This window comes from Aulonocara stuartgranti, assembly GCF_965226115.1.
Source record: "Aulonocara stuartgranti genome assembly, chromosome: 16".
Classification (NCBI taxonomy): Eukaryota; Metazoa; Chordata; class Actinopteri; order Cichliformes; family Cichlidae; genus Aulonocara; species Aulonocara stuartgranti.
Genome location: NC_138952.1, coordinates 30,492,953 through 30,513,058, shown reverse-complemented (window position 1 = coordinate 30,513,058; position 20,106 = coordinate 30,492,953). Strand labels below are relative to the sequence as shown.

Below are 20,106 nucleotides of genomic sequence, written 5' to 3'. Positions count from 1 at the left end.
ATGTTGTGGGCAGAAACAGCTGTGCTTACCGATCTGAGTGCACGAGCCCGTTCCTGCTAAGCCAAAAGCACGCCTGACATTACAGCAGCTCATCCTACGCCAGCAGAAGCAGACATGAGGAGTCAGGTTTGACAACATTAAGTCTCTCCTGCACTCAAATCCATCACGAACAAGCAAAACACACACAGTAATCAGCAAAACCATCATCCCAGAAAACAGATGCTATCACTTCCACAGCTCATTACTTGCACCTCTTTTGCATGGATGCTGATGAGGTTTCTGATGAGAGATCTACAGCGTGTCAGCCAGGCATTAATTAATCCACGCTGACCCCAAGGACCAAGCACTGAAAACAGGAAGGCACAGAGGGGATGCGAAAACATTTTTAGGATTAATTACCACCAAACGAGTTCTGATGTGCCACAAACGTGCCACATGTGCGGGAAGCAGCTGTAAAACATTTAGACGGTTCAAGTGACTCTAAACAAAGCACCCTGCTGAACTACTCCCCGCCCTTTCTGTCATCTTACAATTGTCTCACAGTCTGATGATTCCTGCAACATTGTTGATTCTGGTAATGACTAATCATGCTAACTTTATTCTGCCCACAGTCAAACAGTGGTGGGCGTTGTGAAAGAACAAAAAAAACCCTCTTCTGTAAATAATGCTGTTTGCCATAGAGTAGCTAAATGTCACTTTTGACCTTTGGGAGATAAAAAAAAGTTGATCTTATTCTTTTAATAAATCTCCGTTAAAAAAATATAATAGATAAGCTTCGTCTGTACATGCACTTGATCCATCGAAGAGCTAAGTTTCTCTAGTAACCAGTTAACACAAAACAGTTTTAGTTAAAGACTTCACAGAAACAGTAAGAATGCCGCTTTGTTCCACAATAAATAAACGAAACCAAGAAAACTAAAATAACAATAATTGCAAGATTACTAAACACAAATTGAAAAGCCACCTAATAAAATGTACTTTACTTAAGCAGTTAAGCAGAGTTAAAAGCCCTATTTGCTCAGGACTTGTATTAACCTGAGAACCTCTAGTAATTTGTAACAATCATGAAGGTCATCTGCCATCATAATCATCCAAATCTACCACGTCTGGAATTTGGAATAAGATGCCACAGTACATCACCTACCGCACTCTGCCAAACACAGAGTTTCTGTGATAATATTAACCATGTGAGACTCTCTTCTTCTATCACATCTCTGTGATGTCAGTCACTTTCTTACCTCTTTCTGTTCTGGAGGACTGCTTTGTGAATCATGAATGAAAGTTCGGACAGCGTTTAAGTTACAAATTCAGGAAGTTTATGTGGCTACACAGTACGGAGGCACACTCATGGAAAGATCGGGAGTGAACTGAAGGCAAAGATCTCAAACAGGGATGAATAACATGCAAAGCAGCACTGAGCAAGAAACATGTTTCTATTTTTCAAGGCTGAGGGTTAAAAGACAGAAAACAAACATTAATTAGTAGAACGCTTCCAAAAAAAGAGAACACGCCGAGAAGCTAACCATAATTTTGTAAGGTCCTGTTCTCGGTTTCAGCACTTTGGTTTCTTGAAACAGAAGTTGTCAAATTAGCTCAATATAGTGTGGTGGGGGTTTTTGCCCTGTCTCCCTTTCCTCACCCACAGCTGGTCATAACAGATGGCTGCCCCTCCCTGAGCCTGGTTCTGCCAGAGGTTTCATCCAATCAAAAGGGAGTTTTTCCTTCCCACAGTCTCCAAGTGTTTGCTCATAGGGATCGTCTGGTTGTTGTGGTTTTCTCTGTAATATTGTAGTGTCTGTATCTTACGATATAAAGTGTCTTGAGATTTTTATTTGATGCCATATAAATAAAACTACATTGAATTTAGTGACCATTACACAAGTAGCTGCAGTGCTAAGTGACCAGCTAACGCTAGTTAGCTTATTAGCATGAAGCAAGACTATGACATATTGTCTCCATTCTCTTCCTGCTCTCTTGTGCTCTCTCTGCCTTTCTCTGTAGCCTCATGTCTTCTCTGATTAGCTCCAAAAGTTTATTCTCTCTGTCCCTCTTTTACCTTTTCTCTTCCTTGTTCTCCTCCTCTTGATCACCCACTGCTGCACTTGGCCCTGAAGTGTCCTCAGGGATGGAGGTAATTAAAAGAAACAGGCCTAGTTGCAGGCCTCTGTCCTAACACCAAATCAATAAGGGCAAACTAAGGCCAAGTATCTGCAGCAGGCTTCGCACCTATTCCCTCCCGTCCCTGGATTCTTGCATTCCTAAAGGCCGAGGAAATAAAAAATGTCAGTTGACAGAAAGAGAAACAAAGCACATTTTAGGAAATGTAAGTTTATTATCTTGCCCTGCAGGCTTCTCCAATGCTGTCATAATAGAAGACAGAAAATAAGAGAAGAGAGAAACACATGTGCACCATAATGCCTGGATGCAAACTTGAGAAAACTGAATTAGAAAGGTGGTACAGCAGGACACACAATACCCTACAGAATTTATTTACTTGGATGAACTATTTGGTTTTGGAAAGAAGAAAACTTGCAGATAGGAATACTAAAACTACTTCCTGCCTTATCAATATGGGTTCTGTATAGGATGAACTTTATCCATAAATTAAAGATTGCTAAATGTCTATATTACAAACTGCATATAGTTATTGTATCCCCATGCTATGCTGGTGAAATTCATGGCCCCTCCTAGCAGTCTGCACCTTGTTCCCTAAGAAGATGCTTCATAAAAATCTGAGAAAAGTTGTGCATTCAACCAAATGTTTATTAATGATTTTCAACTGTGCAAAAAATACTGAAGCCTAGCACACTTGGCCCCACCCATAAATATGCAAACTTTAAGCCTTAATATAACGTAAACACTATGTTGAGTTACGTTTTTTTAATGAAGGACGATTCATCCTCCTGTTCACTTGCTATGAAGACGGAGATAAACTACAGATACCGAATGTTTTTCTACCAGCCTGTAACCATGTTCATATCTATTGTGGGTCTTGTTGTGTCCTGTCTTCCTTTGCTCTCTTCTTGTCACCCCCAACCAGTCACAGCAGATGGCTGTCCCTCCCTAAGCCTGGTTCTGCTGGAGGTCTCTTCCTGTTAAAAGGGAATTTTTCCCTCCCACTGTTGGCCAAGTGTTTGCTCAAAGAGAGTCGTGTTGTCTGATTGTTGTGGTTTCCTCCCTGATATTGCCTTGGGGCGATTATTGTTAGGATTTGGAAATTTAACATCTATGGAGTCTGTGGAGACTGGCTTACTTTTGGAGCTAGCCTCAAGTGGACATTCAAGAAACTTCAATTGTTGGCAATTCATTTTTCAGCCTTTGAGTTTAGCTACTTAAAATAACAAGGATACTCCAGTCTGGTTTTTTAATGCTTTGGTAAGCTGACATGAAGCATGCAATAGGTGTGGTAAGAACTTGGACTAAAACAGACTAGTAAAACAATAAAAACTGGAAAGAAGAACAGTAGCAGCTGGGTGACCCACCATGATCTCATCCTCTCTGCCCTGCTCTGTGGTAACTCTCCATTGTGTCTCTTTCTCCCTCTCCCTGCTTACTTGTATCAGTATTTTTCCAGAAATTGTGCATTGTTTGGCCCGGCCAAACACAGTCAGAGGGGTTTTTTGTGTCAGTGTGTGTAGCGGGGGCACGTGGAGATGTAGCTGCACGTACGGGGGAGGGGTGGAGGCAAAGGCTGAGGTTGTGTGGGGTTTTTTTGTAGGCCTGGAACTCCCTCGTGGAGAGAAGTTGTAACTCACCGTGCATTTCCGCTTCTGCAACAGACACTCTGCTGCGAGTAGGAAAAAGGTGACAGCTCCGCAAAAAGAAGAAAGAAAATTAAAAAGTTAAAAAGAAAAGGGTCGTGTTTTTCCAGAGTTGATCTGCATTACTGTTTGTTTATGCGAATTAGAGCAATAGTTTTGTATCGATTGTATTATAATAATAACAACAATGATAATCAGAATGAATATAGAATCATTACTATTAATATATCTCAGAAACCCTAAACATTCGTTTTATGCAGAGGTGTGTTCACAAGGGGGGCATCAGGTGGCACCAGGCACCCCAAAAATATGACCGAAGAAACAAAGTTATTCAATGCTTTAACTCATAGTGCCACTATTCACGTGATACCATCTGTATCTTCCACAGTGTATTAGTCAAGTATTCTTTAAACGTCATGGAAACAGCCATGGCTCTGTAGTTTTATTGTAGATAACCACCAAACTAATTGGTGACTTTCTAAAGAAATAATAAAACAGGAATAAAAACACAAAACAATGTTTGTATTGTTTGGATCTAAATTCATTAGCTTGCACTCTGCACCACGCAGCCCTGCCAGCTGGACTGCTTATTATGTCAACCATGTGTTCACTCACACATGGCGTGCACGTCGACCACGTTGGAGTGCATGTGTTTGGCACACAAACTAAAACTAGCTCATAAATAAACAACTCCACTTCAATTACGGCAGTGTTTTTAGAAGGGACCTTTAATGTAGTCTAAAGCACCTTAAGTGGTAAGTACGATTTGAAAGATGCTATATAAAAACAAGTACATTATGATAATATTCAAACATGTGGGAAAGCGGCGGGTTATTGCCACATACCGGGCATTTTCAGCAGGCAGGGCGTTCAACAAGTCATGGCTGAAACATTCAGCATGTTTGTGGTGGATCATGACTTCGATATATAAGAGTACAACAGTCAAACAAATAGTCAAGTCACTGAATTACTTTACTCTTAAGATAGAGTACTTGTGTTTCTTTATTTCCATAAGATCCAGAGTAACCAGAACAGTGCATTTCTCTTCTGAAAGGGCAGTAGAGAGAATAGCAGTGAGTAAGTCAGTACCATCAACAGCACCCTTTACATTGAAAAACAAGAAGCGCTCAGAGAGCACACACCTCTACAGAGGCAGCTCACTCTCTGAGCAGTATTTACTTTTAAAGGAACAGTACTGTGTTTTGAATATTCATCTTCTTTGCTTTTTTAAAGGTACTTTAAGAAGTTTGTAGTGCAGTAAAAATCAGATAAGGGCAGCATACAGTTCTGCTTTGATTACAGAAACGTTATGTAGGACTAGGTAATGGATAATAGATGCTGATCAGTAAATACCTGGACATGAATAATTTTATTTGATTATATAATATTATACTGCAGAATGTATTTGAACTAACTTGGCAGCTAATTCTCTTTCTCTTACTTTAAAGATATAAAACATAATTGGGTCAACTTAAAAGAAAAGCAGATGTGAAATGTAAAAGTGAATGCAGACAATAATGTGATATTTTAAATGCCCATATACCAGAATCATTTCCTAAATGAAATACAGACAATAGCAGCAGAATTTTAATCAAAGTTTTAAAGAAAAAAGTCACATCTGACCTTGAAGAAGAGGTCAAAGTAATGAGATATTTAAAATCCCCATATATCATTCCTCATATACCTATATGATGTCAATATAAACAATGTAAGAAACAGAACTCTATGTGGCATTATCATGACTTTGACCTTTAGATTAATTTACTGACCTTAAAGAAGAGGTCAGAGGTCAAATGTGACATGTTTTTTAAACTCATATGGTACTTTCTAGTTGCTGACATTGCACACCACACTTGTAGGAGTCACAGTGTCTAAGTTATAATGTGTTTTGCCAATTATTGATCAACAAATCATTAAGTTGATCTTGAAGACCTTGGTGGATATAAGCCAGATTTGAATGGATTGTTAACCTGACCTACAAACCCCTACAAAGTTTTATCAGAATTCATTCGAAACTTTTCGTGCTGTCGTGTTTACAGACAGAATGACACGCATGCACGCAAACCCTTCCAAACGCATAACTTCCTTGGCAGAGGCAGCAACTTCACACAGACCAAACTCTCTCGAATGAATGGAATCTGATGGAGAGATGCTCCTGCGAGGGGAAATCCATGCAACAGAGCAAAAGTCAAGTGAAGACATGGCTAGAACAAACAGAACCAGCATGAGTTTGCATGAGTTCAGTATTAGCTGCTTTCCATTTCAGGAGCAAACATATAGATCATGCCAGAGTTCACCAGAGCAGCCAGGAAAAGGACTGTTGCTGTCAGGGGTCTGACCATACAAGAGAAAACATCGCCGCACCGACTCTGAAAACCAGTTTCATAAAAAACAAACTTTGGTTTGTGCAGAGCACATAAAAAATCTCATCCATGCCAGAGTGCAGGGCAGGTGCTGCTTTGCAAAGCGATATTAATAACTTGTAGTTGGGAAAAAAAAGTGTGATTTCAGCTGTCTGCCACAGCTGCAAGCTGTTAACAAGGCCTTGATGCAGGCTTAGTGAACTGTACTTTAGGATTAAATTCAAATGAGTACACTGGACTTTACAACAGGACGCTCTGAAAGACTGTGTGGGTTTACCAGCGTGATCTTCATTCACGTGAAACCACAAACCACAGTGGAGGAGGAAAAGAAGTCCGAGCTGAATTATCAAAATTAAAGGTTAACAGGGCCTATAAAGCAGCATCAGCGAAAGGACAGAGGGGGAATGGAAAAAGAGGTTAGTTAGGGCAGATAACTGCGTCACCTAAGTCCACACAGTGAGTCACTGCCTGCAGATAAGTCACTGCTTTTATGAATGGCAGTTGGTGAGTGTGGGCTGGGGGTGGCAGGCAGATGGGGGCGTCTGGCCTGAGCGGAAAATAACAGCAGATAGTGAAGCTACACCAGAGGATGTGTGAGCATAGCGGAGAGGACTAAAGAGGAGAAACAGACAAAACACACATGGCAAACCTGCTTCCTTTTCATGTTCCCTTCAAGCACCGATTCTGCTCAGTCCTCCACTAAAGCACACTGTCACAAAAGCAATGTCCAGGCTGTTATTACCCAATAAAACCCCTGGCAGGGGGAGGAGTGCTTTCCACTGCACTCAGATCAGCGACGGAGGGATTTAAAGGTCTGAATGCTGAGCTGACGGATCTTCCCACTAAACCGCTTCCCTCAGTGATGGAGACGGAAAAACATCTCTGGTTAAAGTGAGTAGGACGCCCGCAGGGCTGAAATGAAGGAGTCTATAAAAATCCAAACGGTACAAGATCCGAAATACATCAGTACCACTTTCTTTAAGTGCATTCATCCCTTTTTAAGTAAGAGGCAGCAATTAGGACACTGTTTCGCTGCTTGAGTATTTTGTTTTTTAATTATTTTTTTCATCAAGGAGGTGTCAGATGTCTCTCATAATTATCTGTGCAGCATGACTAAACATAATGTCAGAGAGGCACCTTCACTGTGCAGGGGAACAAAAAGTCTTGTGACAGATGGCACGGTCCCCACAGAGCCCTGATCTCAATATCAGAGAACAGCTGAGACAGCCTAAACCCACAGAGGAACTCTGGAAAGTTGACTGGAATAACCAGTTTGCCAAGTACCCCCCACGCACACATCAGAAAACCCCACACCAAGTATTATTATATGTTAAATGCTGATTCATGTTTACTTTAAATAAAGTTAATGATAAATAACACCTACCAGCAGCACGCAATCAGACCCGAGCACTCGCTGTTTGAAAGTACAGCAGATCCCACTTTGCAAATGCACGTTGGACTGCCGTGCCCAAACAAATACTCACAAAGGATCTACCTTATGTTTTCCTAAATCTCCTTTACATCCTCCTGAGACCCTGCGTCCTCACGGTGGGACACTACACTAAGACATTTCTGCTGATTATGCTTCATTCTGCTCAATAACATGTTTTAAACTTTGTTAAACAATTGTAACTTTGTGTCATCCTGTAAAATAAATCCAACGTCCCCATGTGAGGACATACTTTTATTTAAAAAAAAAACACATTATTTATTTATATATATATATATATATATATATATATATATATATATATATATATATATATAAATATAACACTCATCCAAATTAAGAATACTTTAGATACTTTAACAGTTGATGGCGCTGATCTAGCACCTGGTTCTAATCTCTGTAATTACCTGACAAAGCGAAGTAAAGTTGGCAGCAATCATTTCACTAGATGGTAGTTATTGATGGCAGCGGTTCAGGTAAAGGTTCAAGGGAAGAACCTTCTAGGAATTTTAAGAGAAGATGGATGTTACCAGAGGATTGGTTAAACACAATGTCATCAGATGTTCGACAGTGGCCCGTTCACCACTGCGCAGCACATGGTTCCTTCTTGTTTTACAGGATGTCGTCTTCTGAGAGAATCTGGACTGAGCTGGCATTGCCGTCACCACAAGCCCAAAGTCTAATCTAATAATCTGCTGAGGAGAACTGGCCCAAATATCACGAAGACCTAAAGTGTGGATCTGCAGCAGGTGTTGAGCCTCAAAATGATCAGAAGTGCTTTCACCACCAGTCTCTGCTAAATGGTGGTGAAAAGGGAAAAAAAAGAGTAAGGGAAAAAAGGCTTCAAGTTGCTAACACTGGAATACTGAAATAACCCATCTCTGATTTAATCAAAATAAATAATTGAAGGATAAAGTTATGGCTCCACAAAGCAGGTGGCTTAAGAGGAACAAAATCAACCAGAACAAGCTGGCAACACACCACAGGTATACATGAGCTTAAGTCATTTGAAGAGAACAGCCTATGTACTGCTTATCCTTTTATCCATGTCAGAGTCGCTTGAAATTGTAATTTTTAACTTTCTGCATTTTTTTTTTTTTTTTAATTTAGGTTATGTAATGATCTCTACTGTAACATGACACAAAAACTCAGGATCATTTACTGTGCTTGTACTTAAAACTTCAGTTTAAATGTCAGTTTCAGGTCAACTTTTGAAACCCCGTCATATTTTCTAGTGTATTCCTGCTGTGAACTCTTAACGTAACATCACGAACTTTGCTTCACGCCTGCATTTGTTCTAGCTGCTATAATGTGTATTGCCGAGTCATTTTACTCGACCATAATCCTCCCATGATGTGATGCTTTATTGCTCTCGTATAAAGAAAGGAAATTTAAAGTTTACAGAGCACAACAGCAGGTTCACAATAAAGGACCGCCTCGGTTCTTTAGTCAAAGCTCGTATTTCTCCACACTTCTAGTCTTGCTTCCAAAATTTTTTTAGTCACATTAAGTAAAATTCTGCTAAACTCCCATTTTCTTAAGTCTAAATCACTTGACTGTCATGCTAAAACATTGTCAGTTTTACATGCAAGCTTTCAAGCAACAAACAAATGAGGCACATATTGCATTGAATACTCTTTATTCATTATTTCTTCTTCAAACACATTTTCCTGATGTACATGTACATTTCCATTCAAAGGAGAAAAAAAAACTCTAGTGAGGTAAAAGTGCTGAAAAATGAAATAGTTTAATGGTTGTAACCATCAAAGTCACAATCACGAAGCTGACAAAAAAGCTCTTCTGCATTAACTATTTCCAAAAATATATATATAGTGCGACAAAGTTCATATTTTCCCCACTTTTTTTCCCCCCCATTCAACTTGTGTTACCACAGGCATCCCTTCACACAGGCGCAAACAAACACGCTCCACCACATGTTAACGTAAACACACATCTGTTTCTGCTGCAAACAAAATAAATCATCGTCATACAGAAACTGTAGGACAGCTTCTATCACATTCCTATGGCATAAGACTTGCACTTTATACAAGCATAACCACTAAATATCTCATCTGCATCTCCCCTCTAGCAAAGGATACAGCTACAGGTGTCATAAGGGGGGGGAAAAGAAAAACGCTGTACCAATTAACAGCAGCCCAAACATGTGAGCCAACTCAAGGTGGTGTGAGAGAAACACTGGCAAGTTTACAGCAGAAAAAAGTGGCCAGAAAATAAATGCAAACTACAATATTCCCTTTCCATTCACAGAGAGTTCAGACATACGTCAGCCCAGTAAAGGAAAGGGTTAGACACAAGCCCCGCAAAAGCTCGGGCATAGTCATCAGAGAAAGCCACAATAACCGTAAACTTGTGAAAGCAGGGTGGGGCAAAGGAGGATTGGGGGGGGAAAAAAAAAAAAAAAAGGCACTGGACTAGTATTCCAGACTGCTATCAACTTTCTAGGAAAATGCAAATTTGCTCGCAGTCTCTTTGACCTCGCTCTTAACAGCTGTTGGTGAGCGACATCAACAAAAAGCCTAAGAAGAGGCTGGTTTTCACCACAGCAGGCTTCAAACTCCAACTGTGAGCAGCAGCTGGCTCTGCATGTTGCTCCAAGCCTCATCATTACTTCAAAGACCATAATCCACTAGGAAAAAAAGGATTTTAGCCTGAGAGTCAATGTTCTGTCCCCGAGCTTTCAGAGACGACGTCTCAGGGTTAGGAGAACACCACTAAAAATACAGCTTTTGGCACAAACCTAGGAGAGCCTCTGAGTAACGATAACATTTTGGAGCGAATGGGTGTAAAGATAAAAAGCAGGGCTGCTGTCGGGGTGTAACGAGCTGAAGTCTGCAGCCTACCTCCACCTTATCTAGGAAGAGCCTGTAGTAAGGGTGAGCAGAGGGAGAGTCAGGATTACAACAAAGGAAAGACGAAAAATGAAGAGAGGTGGGAGGGGGCATCTCAGGATCAAGGGCAGATTAAACCAATTTGCTCTCATAAATTTAAAAGAAAAACAAAATATGAAGGGGACAAAACTGTCTTCAAAAACATGCAGTCCCTGAGGACCAGCACAGCTCACACAGCAACTGACCAAGGCCTCTTTAAAGTGTTCCACCAGTGTGGGAGGGGGTCTTTACTCTGTGACCTCCAGCTACTGTGCCACCGTACAGCTCGTCAGTGCACTTTAAGTATTTCGTGCTTCGAATGGGGAACAGAACAGTCAGACAAACTGAATTAGCCCAGCTGTTTTAGAGAATACAGTCCTAGGCAAATGCTGGAAAGATTATTCAGTTGAAAGGTGTAAATATACAGCACCTGTTAGAAAAAAAAAAAATCTCAAAATGTCAGATTACAGAATGCATTTGGGCAAGACAGAGGTCAACATGACTACAGCGACGTGACGGCCCAAACTTATAACAAAAAAAAAAAAAAAAAAAAAAAAACTAAGATCAAGAGGCTCAGATGGCTGTCATGGGAATGACTGCAGATTTTAAAGACAAAGGTTTGGGACAAACTAATGTTAAAGAAAAATAATCTTAATAGGAAAAAAAAAAAATCCCTCAAATTTTAAAGTCAAAACAAAATTACTTTGCTCCTCAACCAAAAATATGCGCATTCACCTTATAAACTTTTATCTAATACAGACAGTTTTATATCAAAGCTTCACAGGCTGAAAGAAAACTTTTGCTAACCTTTCCCCCTTTATGACCACCATTAAAAAACCTTTTAAAAAGATCAACTCTCCACAAAGTGACAGGCACTTGAGTGCTTCAGTTGCTGGTTGTAAAGCAGACTTTTGGTCCAAGAGCATGTTCTTAAAAGAAGTTTAAAAAAACAAAAAACAAAAACACGCTGCAGCTAAGCTGACACGGCACAACCTGCCCCTCAAATGTGACCTGCAGCCAGACCAAACTGATCTCCCTCAATTGTTCTATCAACCCCGACATTATGAGCCAACCAGATAAGTCTGTGGTTATCTCGTACCAACACAAGCCACAGTGAGATCAGCAGCAGCAATACAGGGAGCCGAACTTCTGAGAAACTCAGTGCATTTGGGGGAACAAATTCATGAGGAAATCCTCTCAAACTTGGCTGCTGTGATGTCAGGAAAACCAACAGGAGCAGTGGTGGCCAGAAATACTTCCAGCTTAGGTCATCAGTGTGTTCAGGTGTTCAGAAATTAACAGCTAATATTAGGCTTGGCTACAAATAGAAATTCATAGGTTTGGAGCGGCGACTTCATCTCTGCTGCCGTTTTGGTCGTAGCTTCCACACTGATGAAATTCCAGGTCTGAAAGGGGGAATGGTATCCCACTAGCAGGCATGTTGTCTGCCCTCCCCATGACCACAAAAGGGGTTCAAAACGCTCCGTGTCCCATCAGGCAACAGATGAGGACAGGAAGTGATTCAGCTGCCACATATGTAAGGTGGTAGGGCTGCTGCAGATCACACAACCAGGCTCCAGCTCCCTGCTTCAAAGGTAGCTAACCCCAGGACAAAAAAAGAGAAGGATGATAATTATAGACTAAGAGTAATTGGAGAGGCACCGAGCTGCGTCAGAGGTGGCTCCCATTTCAGGGCTGCTGTCGAGCATGCAGTAGCTGTGAGGGACAACCCTTCGGGCCCCTCCATGTGCTGCTCCTTTTAAGGGAAGAGACAACTAGCCTGTCAATCCGGGACTCCCAGCCAAGCACATTCTCTAAACCCCCCCCACCAGGCTCAGTCCTGTCCATTTGCCTCCCACAATAACCCAGGGGCCGTGGCATGCTGAGGTCAATGGCAAGGCTTTCGGACTTAAAAGACAGGGAAAGTAGTGAGGTCATGTATTTGAGGCCTACGCTGTCTGAGAGTTCCACTCGAAGCCAGTCTCGACTGAAAGGTACAAGGCTGAGGAAACAAGGGGGAGGGAGGGGAGCCAATCTTATGTTGAAATTCACAGTGGAAAAATAAAAAAATACTTCTATTTTTTTTTTCTCTTTTGCATCATTTACAAATCACAGGCACCGCTGGCACAGATGTCTCAGAAATATTTACATGTCAAAATGAATTAAAACAAATCGACTCCTCGCTTCCCGCTGATTTCTGACAGGATATTAGTGTACCACCTTTTCTCCCTCCACAGTAAACTTTAACACCGGTGATGAGCTTTCTCTCCCCCCCCCCCCCCCCTTTTTTTTTTTGGCAGTCACCCATTGTTACTTTTTCCCCAATAATACTATTTTTCAATATTTTATGCATTTTTTATCAACTTTTTTTCCAACCTTTTTCTTTTTAAATCAAGATGAAAACCAAATGTAAGGCTACGGCATTAGCTCCTCTTTCCTTTCTCCAAATCACAGCCCATACTTAAATTACTGATGGGGTAAACCTGGAGGTTAAGGCACAAAATGCAACTCCATTAAGAATGGGATTGATAAACAGTGAAACAACCAAACATGAGAGAAAAAGAAAAAACAAAATCAAAACACTTAAAAATATCACTTTCTATTCAATGACCTAGACACTTCTGTCGGTAAAGGAATGAGAAAACAAAAGCAAAACGCTCGTCCAATTAAATATAATTGTGCCTTGAGAGGAACAAATTATTTATTGCCAAACATTTTTTTATGTTTTTTTTTTTTTTCTTAATTTCATTCCTTCTCTTCTCAAAAGCAGCAGCGACGCCATCTTGCTCATCCCAAGTCGTTTGTCTCGTCAGTTACACGGCAGCCATGTTGGAATGTTCTGGTTGGCCACATAGTAGTTGCTGAAGTTGTGGTCCCGGACATAAGGCGCTGGCTGGTAATAGCAGGTGACGCAGGACGCGTCGGGGATCGCGTTCTGCTCCGCCAGGACTCGGAAGGCCATCAGCGAGATGAGGTGAAGGGTCTGCCGCCGCTCGTGACCCATGAGGCACACCGTGCTCTCGTTAACCACTCGCCGGAGAATCATGAGGTAGTCGTATTTGCTCTTCTCCTCGCCAACAAAGTGGCTCTGGAGGTAGGATTCCACCTTACGCTGCTGCTCTCCTATGTCAGGAAAGTCAATGAAGAAGCGTGAGCACATATATCGCTCCAGGCCCTTGAATTCCTCCTCGCTGGCAGGCTGGAAGTCCCTCACCAGCAGGTTGCAGTACTTCAGCAGGCCACCGCCTCGGATCTCCTCAGGCCGCTTGGTGGCAATGAGCTTGTTTCGCAGGTGGCTCAGCGCAGTGTTGAAGTCTCCATACATGCTTTCCCCGCCAACAGTGGGGTGAAAGGCCTCTGACATGGGTGCCTGCTCCACCTCATAGAAGGAGAGCATGGAGTCCAGCACAATCTGAAAAGAGTCCACACTGAACTCAAACTGCCGACGTATTGAGTCCACAAACTTCAGCTCCACGTTACGGCCATTATTGTTGGAGAGGGAGATGAGGCTCCAGCGGTCCTGCTCTGTGTTCACTTTGACTAGCTTCTGCACGTAGGCCTCTTTGAGGGTCATCGGTGTAATTTTCTCTTTGTTCACACCCTCAGGCAGAAAGTCCAGCAGGGTACTGAGCACAACATCCTTGATGAGCTTGAACTCAGCCTCGCGTGGCAAGTCCACCCTGAAGATGACGTCCAGGTCCTTGTAGCTCCAGCCAATATCTTGCACCAGCACGTGGCTGGCTGTGGAGCCATTAAGCCGTACGTCCTTCACCTTAATGCCGCTGAGCTCAAGGCGGGAGCGCACCCGAGCCACAATATCATTCAGCTGCACCTCCAAAGTAGGAAAGTTCCCCCGTCCATGAACGGGCACGACCTCAGTCAGAACTTCATTGAGCCGGCTCACCTGCTCCCAAGTCAAGACGCTGAAGGGACAACTGTTTGATTCCTCCTTGTTATCCATCTTCTCAAAAAGTTTAGATTGACTAAGGAGGCAGGACAGAAAAAACAAAATGTTAGTGACAGCCCTCAAGTGTGACACATACCAAATAAAGTCTACCATGTGAAAATATTAGCCAATATTCTTTAAAGGAAACAAAATCATTTTCTCTTAATTTTACCAAATTTGGTCTAGCTGTAGTAATGAGTGTCTAAAGGAGGTGGGGGGCGCAGTTAAATGTAATCAAGAACCATTTTCTTGCCGTGAAACAGGAGCAGCAACAGGAGCGTTCAGCACGAGCACAGGAGAACGCGAGCACGAGACAACCTGCACGCTACACACAGTAAAAGGACAGAGCCCGTGAGGTTTCTAGAACAGCTCACTGCGCAAGCCTGCCTTTTATTCCAGAACCGCTGAGAGACAAACACCGAGCTAGCTTCAAGTCCAGTAAAGCCGGGGGTCTCCCGAATAAACAACCGGTACTACTAATAGTTATTCCCCACTACATGGAGCGACAAAAGTCGCCGCGACACACGTTGGGCAAAATTTTAAACAGCAGTTATTTGTTCCAGCTGACTTGTCAATTTAGCCGTGCGGAGGTCAAAATCAAGTTTTACTCTATGTACAGCAAATAAGGCTCAGTGCTAACAGCATTTAAAACGCGTACCAAACTCTGCTCTGAAACTGACGATAAGAATGCTTTATCACTACACTAGCAAGATAGTATTATGGTTAGCTTAGCCATATGGCCATAAAACCCTTTGTGAATTCAGCGGTTATGCAAAGTTAGAATATCCTCAAGCAACACACTTTAGGTATCTACGTCTCACGTTAAAATAGCACAACCGGCGACACGTTTTTGAATCGTGGCTACAGCACGGCAAACTTTAAATTTAGCAATTCAAACTTAGCGAACGCACCACTTTCCCCAACTACGAAAATAAAACACAGATTTGCGTAAGAAACTGAGGAGGGTTTTAAAAGATACATACATTTCCAAAAGGCTGTTCTGTAAGCATTCAAAGCCCGAAACGTGAGATGTGAAGTTTGCTGTCACGCACACGCCTCCACATAATCCACTGCCCGACAGAGAGACACAGCCACCGTTTAAAAGACAGCGTTAGAACCACAAACCCACTGAAGACACGCCTGTTTTATATAGCCGAAGTACGACCTTTCCGAAACACATGCACCGCCGTGGCACGACACAGTTCCTCGGACTATGTAATGTGCCGTTTACACTTAGAAAGTACAATGTGAGAAATACAGCGAGGATAGTTAAAATAAAATGCTAACTTTAAATATTAACTCCAAACCTCAGTTTTCATCATCTGCAGATCACATAATAATGGTCGCGTCAGACTGTATCAATGCCCTTTGCTAAGTATCTGATTGGCCAATGAGGTTTATGCGTTGCCAAGTAACCAGGAGCGTCTAGTTTAAGAGTAGAATTTAACTGTTGGTAAGCAAAGATTTCATAATTTAATTTAACTTTGCTTATATTTGCTGATATTTTGACTGTTATAATAAAATCTACTAATTCGTGTTACTTCAAAACAAAAAAGATTCATATATACTCCGGATACATATTTATTTAAAACAGGGAAGCTAAAAGTACCATCTATGTTTCAGCGATAGCTACTGTTAAATATTAGCATTTATGTGTTTGTGTGTGTGTTCACAGTAATTCTGACCCAAAATATTTATCCTGTGCATAATATTGCATTGCTAGTACGTAACTGTTTGTTTAAAAAAATAGTAATTATTACCACTGACATTTGATTAAAGTACTAAGAATGCAGCTATTCTCAAAGCCATTGAATGAGCTAGAATATGGATAAGTAGTCGCTGAAGTACAGAGTAAATGTACTTATACTTTACTTTTACAACTTTCTACTTCCACTCCACTGTATTTTATGTGCAATCATTGCACTTTGTAGTCAATACTCTTTAAGCCTCCAGTGACTTATTATTTTTTTATTGTTAATATTATAAAACTACCTATCAGTGTGTAACTAATTAAAATGTCCTTCAGCTGTAAGTATTGTTTGAGCTTAAAACACTTGTTCTATTACTTAAATAAAAGACCTAAATACTCATTTCATCAATTTCACTAAACAGTCATGTAACACCACCTCTATGATGACATAGGGCTCCACTGAAACCAGAAAATTGTGCCCTGTGTTTTTCACAATCCATTTATTCCTCATTAGATATTCCGAGTTCCTGTGGACACCCCACGGCCTTATTCTTCTTCTGCACTTAAATCAATAAATTCATAAATTAATAATCCTGGAAATACCCCTGTATCTGAGTAATAGAATGCAAATCAGAGGTCAAACAAAAGCAGTCTCTTAAATCTCTTTAAAAATGCTTAAATGAAAACTCTTAATCTTGTTCTGAATTAGAGGGTATTTGATTTTTTTCTTCTTTTTTTATTTTTTTGCAATTACTAGTGACCAATCAATTCACAAATTCCATGGGCTTAGTGTGATCATCTTACACCAGGACAAATGTCTGTCTAAATCTGTCAAACAGTAACCAGTGGTCATTTGCAGTGAGTACAGTTAATCTTCTGTATGTCTTGAAGAAAAGTGTGTTGTTTAATAGATAAGTGGGCAAAATACTTGGCCTTCTACTAACTGTTAACAGCAATACAGGAAGTTATACAGGAAGCAATGATGGCCGATACTTTCCCCATCTGCTGAACCTACCTCATAGATTTCAATGTAAGAAACCTCACTAGAATTTCACTAGAACACAAACTTAAAAATCCTCTTTAGATCACACCCACATTGATAATCACCACATCTGCATGCTAAGTATCCCCAAGAAAGGTTTTCCCTTAACAATGAATTATTGTTAATGATTCTTTAGAAATAAACTGCAGAATCCCCTGACACTGTGAGAGGACTGAAAAGACAACTGTATCCTGAATGAGAACACATAAAAATGAACAGACTTAAAGAACAAAATGAAACAATTACATAATTTCCTTAGGAACTATTAAAGTACTCTGATTTTGATTGAGTCTGAATTTATTAAGGATTTGCAGCAAAATCAATAACAAAAAAAAGTGAAATTATTGCAAACCGAACAAAGTGAAAAGTACAGTATACAAAAGTACAGTACAGACATCCCCATTCAACATCATAAAACTGTTCTAAACTGATGTGGGATTTCAAAAATGAATACCCTCCCACACAGTTACACACACTTCCAAAGAGCTGTTCTGTAAGCATTCAAAGTCCAAAATATGAGATATGAAGTTGGCTGTCACGCACACGCCTCCACATAACCCACTGCTTGGGAGACACACACAGCCACCATTTAAAAGACAGCATTCGAACCACTAACCCCCCTTAAGACAAGCCTGTTTTATATAGACAAAGTACTATCCACTGAAACACATACACCGCCGTGGCACGACACATTTCCTCGGACTATGTAGTGTCTGGTAGATATTTTCCCCAGCTGCTGAACCTACCTCATGGATTTCTGTGGAAGAATCCTCACAAGAATTTCATGCTAAGTATCCACAAGAAAGCTTTTCGCTCACTCTCAAACATGAATTATTGTTAATGATTCTTTAGAAATAAACTGCAGAATCCCCTGACACTGTGAGAGGACTGAATGAGAACATATAAAAATGAACAGACTTAAAGACAAAAAATAAAGCAATTTATTAAGGAATTGCAGCAAAATCCATAACAAAAAAGGGAGAAAATTGCAAACTGAACAAAGTGAAAAGTACAGTATACAAAACTAATTACATCCCCATTCAACATCATTATATATAAAAAACTGATGTGAGATTTATTTTCCTCATGTCAAAAACGAATCCCCTTCCACATTGCTCACCCTTACACATAAACACATCAGTGAATGAGTCAGGGAATAGGTGACTTAAGATTCGGTTTCACGAGTAAGAACCATTTCCTTTCCTCTGTGTTGTCCACGACGATAAGACCGGGAGGTGAGATGAAACCACCGATCAGCAGTGTGACGTTTAAGCTGTGTCAGCTGCGTGGTTGTGGATTGTGGGTAGCGTGGAGCCCCTAAGGGAGCCAGGCTGCACACCAGCGTCAGTGAGTCAGCATCAGGAACACTGATAGGAAACTAGCCGATCAGCAGGGGGATTCCCTCCTCCTGTCTGCCTTAGCTTCTCATTTAAGATTTTTTTTTAAAAAATTCTAACTTGTGATGACAGAAACTTTGATGTCATTTTCAGATTTCACTTTAATACAGTTTTAAATGATATTTCATTTAAGCGAACAAAGGGAAGATTGTAAGCTGATAAGGATGAGGAGGTTTACTTTCCCCTTTTATGTGATGAAGTAATCACAAAGATCAGATGAAAGAGGAACTTGTTTTGGGGCAATTGGGCAGTAAAACTGACAGGCTGCAGCTATAATGTTGGTTATCAGCGTTTGTAAAAATGAAAATGTTTGAAAAACAACCCTATGAATTTTCCAGAACACAAGATGATGTCTCAGAATCACTTGGCTTTGAATTTAACTATATAAGATAAGATAGGATAAGATAAGACAACCCTTGTTGTTATGTAAGCACAAGCATACAAAAAAATTGGAAGCACTGCTGAACCTGGTGTATAGAGACAAACAAACAGTCACACTACTTGAATAAAAGTGTAATAAGAATATGTTCAATACAATAATAAATGAAAGAATAAATAACTAAATATTTTGTTGGTAACACTTTATAATACCACTTGCAACTAAGGATGTATTTCTCTGTAATTAAATGGAATTTCTCTCTATTTTATTTAAAGTTACAATGTATTTACCTACACATACTTACAGGTAGTTGTAGTAGAATAGGGAGGTAACAATTTGGGTTTTTACATGAAAAAAAAACCTGTGTGTGAAAGTGAGTAATTCTAAATATTTAACAACTTTGGGTATTTAACTGGAAGATACAATTTATTACATAAGCAATTTCAAGTACTGTAAAAGTCATATTAAGTAGGTCACAAGAAGTTGTATGTCACAGGAAAGAAGAAATAATTAGATTGTAAGTAGTAGTGGAAAAGTAATTGCAAATAGTGCCTGATTTCTGTGTATAGTGCTGGAAAGGAGACAAAAATTAGACTCTATGCAATGTTAAATACTACATAGGTAATTTTAATTAATGGCTAATTTCCTGATAATTTTCCAGAAAAACAAACAATATTTCCATACCTTGTACTTTTTGGGGCACAGGTCCAATTTTGGAGTGGATTATTTTCTTGCCTAACAAATCACGATTTATTACTAAGCATTTAAACTTACTTCCAGTATAACTATTTCTTTTTTCCTGTAAAACCTGATGTATTACCCTTACTCTAGTGTACCTACCTCGAAGGATGTTTAAATAAATATAATTAAGTTATAATTTCAAATAAAATTCACTGAAATTCCATTTAATTTCAGGGGGAAGTACACCGGGGGAAGTCACTTATAAAGTGCTACCATTTGTGGGTTTTAGACTCAAATTAATCTGATCCCGGAAATTTTTCAGTTAATCAGTAAGATAACATTTTATCATATGCCTTATTGGTAACTGAAGCACCTTTACACTGATTTGGGATACTTTAGAAATAGTTATAAGGCTATGTTTTCAGTTTCTTTCTCATCTTTGAAAATAGTAAAAACAAATACAACAATAATGGACTCCTTATCAAATGATTTGCATATATAGTATATGT

The 20,106-nt window shown here is 40.2% G+C and overlaps 1 protein-coding gene across 1 annotated transcript; it reads right to left on the bottom strand.

Moving 5' to 3' along the window:
• Window positions 1-9,196: 9,196 nt before the first annotated feature.
• On the bottom strand, window positions 9,197-15,546 carry tent5c (terminal nucleotidyltransferase 5C). The gene is made up of 2 exons (XM_082508422.1): window positions 15,392-15,546; window positions 9,197-14,445 (listed from the first exon to the last, which is right to left on the bottom strand). Exon 2 carries the CDS (start codon window positions 14,421-14,423, stop codon window positions 13,272-13,274), a length of 1,152 nt encoding a protein of 383 aa, XP_082364548.1. The 5' UTR covers window positions 14,424-14,445; window positions 15,392-15,546; the 3' UTR covers window positions 9,197-13,271.
• Window positions 15,547-20,106: the final 4,560 nt, after the last annotated feature.